We start from the raw sequence: 6,317 nt of genomic DNA on the forward strand, positions 1-6,317 counted from the left end.
CGTTTTTACCATTTGACCAGTTTTTACCGTCTAACCACCATTGCCGCCATTACCACTACGAACAACACTCGACGATGATGATTCGTGTCGAGGCATGTATTTGGGCATAAACAAGGTCTCAGGCTCTGATACCAAGTGTAGATTGAGAGGCTGATCTCTTGTAACCTCTTAAATTGATCTCCTGAAGGCAAGTGAACACGAGAGTCGAGCTCCGACCTCCTGTAACTCTGCAGCAGATCTTGCCGAGTTCCGACCTCCTGTAACTCTGCAGTAGATCTCCAACCTCCCGTATCTTAGAGGCCGATCTCCTTTAACAAGTGTGAGCACTCCTTCTTCCAAGTGCGAACACTGTAGTCGGACTGCCGATCTCCTGCAACTCTCTCAAACCAAACTCACGAGAATGTGAATATTGCTCTGTGCTGAGTGTAAACTCTCTTTTTTAAAAAATTAGCTGGAATGTCTTCCGCTTTTCATTCTTATTTATACTAAATCAAATCAACCATTACAAATTTAAAACGAAATTTACTCCGAACTTGAAACCACATTGCACAAGACTCGGGTTACAGAATACGTGGACAACTAATTCATAACAAATTAAAATATACAGAGCATGTGGGTACGTGCTTTATTAATAAAACAGAAAAATAGTGCACGTGAGTACCTGCTTAACAAAAAATGGTGCAAACTAGCTTATTTTCTTCGGAGCAGCCAAAATCACATCATTCTGAGGCATGGAAAAGTCGACCACTTTCAATGCTGTAATAATTTCGACAAGAACTACCCCGAAACTATAAACATCACTTTTGTCTGAAAGATGAAAATTTTGATGATATTGAGGATCAAGGTACCCTGGAGTTCCCTGTGGAGCTGTTGAAATATGTGAGATTTCTGCCATTCCAAGTCTCGAAAGGCCAAAATCTGCAACTTTTGATCTGAAATTGTAGTCTAAAAGTATGTTGCTGGACTTGATATCTCTGTGGTAGATCGGCGGGTGGATAGCAGAATGAAGATGAGCTATAGCTTGCGCAGTTTCGGCGGCAATCGTGAGCCGAACCAGCCATGCAAGTCCATCGCCTCTTTCTCTTTGTAAATGCTGACACAGTGTTCCATTGGGCATGAAGTAAATTCTTGGATGTTATACAATTTAATATTTGACAATGGCTACCGATTCCAACTAAAACTCAAACTTGAAATCTCATTGTCTAAAATATACCTCCGATTAAAACTCCGATTCGAGTTGCTCCTCCGCATTGGCCAGACAAATATTTTGGTAGGTTGCAGGAGGCTGTTGACATAGAAAAGGACACAAGAAAAATGAGAGACAGATTTTGCAGAATTTTAGTAAAGTGTTTTATGCAGATATATAGTACTGTTTGACAAACTGATATTTATTTTCAGAACCTTCCTATGTTTAACATAGAAAATTACTGCTTAGTACCCTAATATAGAAAAATTTATTAATTAATTCTTTATTTTTTAAAAATAATTAAAATATTTAAATATTATAAAAGTCTAATAATTAATTTTTTAATTAATTATAAAATATTTTTAATATTAATAAATTAATTAATAAATTAATTAATAAATATTTTTATAAAATTAAAAGAATAATTAATAATTTTTTTAAAATTAAATAATAAATATTTAACAGTTAAAATTAATAAAATAATTAATTAATAAATTATTTAAATTTATAGAGTATTTTCTAAAATTATAAAACTAATTAATAATTAAATTTTTTCATATTCAAACTAATTAATAATTAAAATATTTAAAAATCTCCATTTACTACCAGATTATATCAGTAAAATTTATATATTTAATGATAAATTTATATAAATATTAAAAAAATTAGGTGAAGTCGAAAATAATGAGACAATTATAATAAGATTTTAAGTTTGATATTCTTGTGACGTTCATCATTTGAAGGATTAACAAAGATAAAATGAAGATTAGGATCAAAATTAGGTTTCACAAAACTCAAATACAAGGATAGCTAAGTAGGTTTGTTTATGATCTACGCTGAATCAACGGTTCCACTACACAAATATCGAGTACTATGTGTTTTTTTTCAAGTCTTAATTTTTTTGAGAAAAAAACAAAAATAATGCATGTCTTTCACGATTCTGTATCAGAGCAAAAGAAGCTTTTTGAAGGGCAATGCTCCCCACCACCATAAATAATCATAGACCCTCACCCCCGCCACTCGCTCACCACATTCTTTAATTTTCTGCCTTTTATTCCCATAACCAAAATCTCCCAATTGTATCTCCAATATCTCTGCAACGCAGCACCGTCAGCTTCTACTTCGCCACCATCCTCATGGCTTCCTCAGCCCTCCCTTCTCCTTACCTCCAATCTCAATTCCAGCCTCTCAGAAGTTCATCTAAGCCCTGCTCTCGAAGATCCTTTGTCTTGCCAATCAAAGCCTCTATCTCTGAAAAACCATCTATTGCTGCCTCACCGCGGTCTGTTTCCCCAGTTGAACCTTCCAAACTCCCTTTTCGCAAAATCCCCGGCGATTATGGCCTCCCTTTTATCGGACCCATCAAAGATCGACTTGATTATTTTTACAATCAGGGGAAAGAAGAGTACTTCAAATCTAGAGCTCAAAAGTACCAGTCAACGGTGTTCAGGGCCAATATGCCTCCTGGTCCTCTCATAGCTTCCAATCCACACGTGGTCGTTTTGCTTGATGGGAAGAGCTTTTCTGTTCTTTTCGATGTAACTAAGGTCGAAAAGAAAGATCTTTTTACTGGTACTTTCATGCCCTCCACAGATCTCACCGGCGGCTACAGAATTCTCTCTTATCTTGACCCGTCTGAGCCGAAGCATACCCAACTCAAGAACTTCTTGTTCTATCTCTTGAAGGCTCGCCGGGATCATGTAATCCCTGAGTTCAGTTCAACTTATACCGGACTGTTTGAGAGCTTGGAGAAGGATCTTGCGTCAAAGGGTAAAGTCGGTTTCAACGATCCCGGCGAGCAAGCGGCGTTTAGCTTTCTGGGCCGGTGTTACTTCGGTGTAGACCCTGTGAATACTAAAGTTGGGACTGATGGACCTTCTCTGATAGCTAAATGGCAACTGTTTCAACTTGCTCCGATACTCACACTTGGCCTTCCTGCGTTTATTGAAGAACCCACCATCCACACCTTCCGGCTACCTCCTCAGCTCGTCAAAAAAGATTACCAGCGACTCTACGATTACTTCTACTCCTCCGCCGGATCCCTCCTTGACGAGGCTGAGAAGATGGGTCTCTCGCGAGAAGAAGCTTGTCACAATATCCTTTTTGCCACTTGCTTTAACACCTTCGGAGGCCTTAAGATCTTTTTCCCGAACATACTCAAGTGGATCGGTCGTGCAGGAGTGAAGCTTCATACCCAATTAGCCCAAGAGATCAGATCAGTCCTTAAATCCAACGGAGAACAGATCACGATGGCTGCTCTGGAACAGATGCCACTGATGAAATCCACTGTGTACGAAGCATTCCGTATCGAACCGCCGGTACGAGCACAGTACGGGAAAGCAAAGCGTGATTTGGTCATCGAGAGTCACGACGCAGCTTTTGAAGTAAAAGAAGGTGAAATGATATTCGGGTACCAACCATTCGCGACGAGAGATCCGAAAATATTCGACAGACCCGATGAGTACATTCCGGATCGATTCGTCGGCGACGGAGAAAAGTTATTGAAGCACGTGCTGTGGTCAAACGGACCAGAGACAGAGCATCCAACGGTGGGAAACAAACAGTGCGCGGGTAAAGATTTCGTGGTATTTATATCAAGACTTTTCGTGGTTGAATTATTTCGACGATACGATTCGTTTGAAATTGAAGTTGGATCATCGGCGTTGGGGTCTTCCATCACCATTACGTCGTTGAAGAGGGCGAGTTTTTAAGGCGGCTGTGGAATAGTAATTAAAGAAGAAAATTTATAGGAAAAATTCGGAGTCGTCTCCACAGATCTCGACTTCAGCATCAGTTAAAATTAATTATATATAAAAAAAAATCGTAGGATGTCTCAGCGCAGGCATGTTTGTAATAATTGAACTAAAATTTGCAGGGGGGCAAGGATGTCGGGGTGGTGAAAGGGATCTTTGCTTGTCTATCAATTATAATTTACAATCTTCATGTGCAGTGGAGATTGAATGGGATGTTCTTTAATTTATGAAATGTAATTGTTGATTTTGCCCCGTTGGACTAATAAAATTAGTAATTTCTTTTTTCTGAATAAATTGCTATTTAATTTTTAAATTATATAAAATTAATGTCTTTTAATTTTTAAAAATTTAATTATTAATGACATAAATTCAAAGATAATTATTAAAAATAATTTTTATAAAATACTTTTATCATTCCATCTAATTTTTTCGTGAATCGGTTGCGTCAACGTTTTTCCATATCTTCTTTTAGAATGACCATCGATTTCCATTTTTAAGTCTTATTCTTAATTTTAAAAGAAAGTTTTGGTTATTGCATAAAAATAATATCAGATTTCCATAATACTTATAGGAATAAAGCCTAAATGGCTAAATCCACGTGATCCAAATATTTTCCATATTTACAAGTTGACAAGCGCGTGAGAAACAGAGTTTTATGGTCCAGTCTATTTCACAGTCTAGTCGTTTCAACAGGTCAAAGCATGCGCTCAATTCGTGTGCAAAACGTCTGTGGCTCGATTTCCTACACCGTCGGGTCCGAATTGGTCAGCCGTGTTCCGTTCTTATTTTATGAGAAATTTTAGTATGCATATATCTATACAATCATTTAATTAAATTATAACATTAATTTAAAATTTTAAAAATAAATTACTTAAAATATAATAAAATTATATATAATATAAAATTTTTATTTTTTTTTTAATGATTAAGTGTACAAATGAGCTTTTACCTCCGAATACATAGCAATTTTTTTTATCTTAATAATTGAATAATTTTCGACGATAATTTTTATGAGTATTCAATTTAAATTTCTTTTTTAAAATTCAATCAACTTCGATTTTATTATTATAAACTTCATGTTATTTGTTAAGAGTAGATTTTCATGTTTAAAAAAATAAAAAGAGTTTCTTTCTCTTTTTTAATAATTTTTATTTAATTTTTTATCTCTTTAAAAAAAATACTTACTAATAGTCTTAACATAAAAAAGTTTAAATTTTTAACTAAATATTATTTATTAAACATATTATTAACTTTAAGGAATTATTATTATTATTATTATTATTATTATTATTATTATTATTATTATTATTATTATTATTATTATTATTATTATTATTATTAATGATAGATTTCTTCTGTCGGCTCAAAGCCCACAACGGAGAGTCCATGCCCAAACACTAAAAAACCCTAACTTGCATGAAGGCGGAAATTTTTGGAGTGCCGTCGTTGGTACAGTAGGCTGCCGATAAAAGGAAGCCGTGAGATTGACAAAAAAAAAATAATAATAAAGAAACCGCTAAAGCTCAGATAACCAAAAAAGAAAAAAAAAAAAAAAAAAAGAAAGCAACACCACACCATTGAAGCCATAGAACCAAGAAGCAAGACATCCTAATGACTTGACATATGAATTTCTAAAATTTTTGCATCTGACACTCTCATAAGATGTCAACTTACATCTCAAATTCATATTCATTTTTATTTAAAACTTCCAAACAAGACACCTAGCCCAAATCCAAATTATTGTAACAAAAATAGACCATCTTCGATTTGATTATTATATCTATTAATTGATGAAAATATTTAATAAGTAGATCTAAATTGATTTAAACAATTTTTATATTTTTTTATATTTATTTTAAAATAATTAATTTAAATTATTTAATAATTTTATATAGTCATTATATATAATTTATATAATTAATACATTTTTTTATGTGAGATCCCACATAATATATTATATAAATGAAACTAATTGAATTTATTTATTTTTATTTGATTTGATTTTATGAGTTGCAATTCTATTTTTTTATATAACCTGAATTTATGTAAAATTGGCCTATACAAGAATTTTCTATCATGATTGATGAATATTTCTTTGCTAATCAAGAGTAGTTTGATTAGTTTTTTTTAACTTTTTACTTTTAAAGCGTAAAAAATGATTGAAATTTTTAAGTTTGAACCTTTAAGTACTATTTTTAAAATATTCATATTTATAGTCCAAGAACAAAAATATTTATATTAAAATTTACCTTGTGACATGATAAATAAAAGTTGGACAATTATTTAAAAAATCAGACGATCACTCAAGATCAAACGAAAGTTAGATATATAAGAATAATCATTCCAAAAGATTAGGTTGAACGATGACCCAAAGTCAG

At 33.4% G+C, this 6,317-nt stretch overlaps 1 protein-coding gene across 1 annotated transcript; it reads left to right on the forward strand.

The window, feature by feature from the left end:
* Nucleotides 1-2,152: 2,152 nt before the first annotated feature.
* On the forward strand, nt 2,153-4,233 carry LOC110615419 (allene oxide synthase-like). The gene has a single exon (XM_021757259.2). It carries the CDS (start codon nt 2,323-2,325, stop codon nt 3,895-3,897), a length of 1,575 nt encoding a protein of 524 aa, XP_021612951.2. The 5' UTR covers nt 2,153-2,322; the 3' UTR covers nt 3,898-4,233.
* Nucleotides 4,234-6,317: the final 2,084 nt, after the last annotated feature.

Source organism: Manihot esculenta, chromosome 5 (genome assembly GCF_001659605.2).
Source record: "Manihot esculenta cultivar AM560-2 chromosome 5, M.esculenta_v8, whole genome shotgun sequence".
NCBI lineage: Eukaryota > Viridiplantae > Streptophyta > Magnoliopsida > Malpighiales > Euphorbiaceae > Manihot > Manihot esculenta.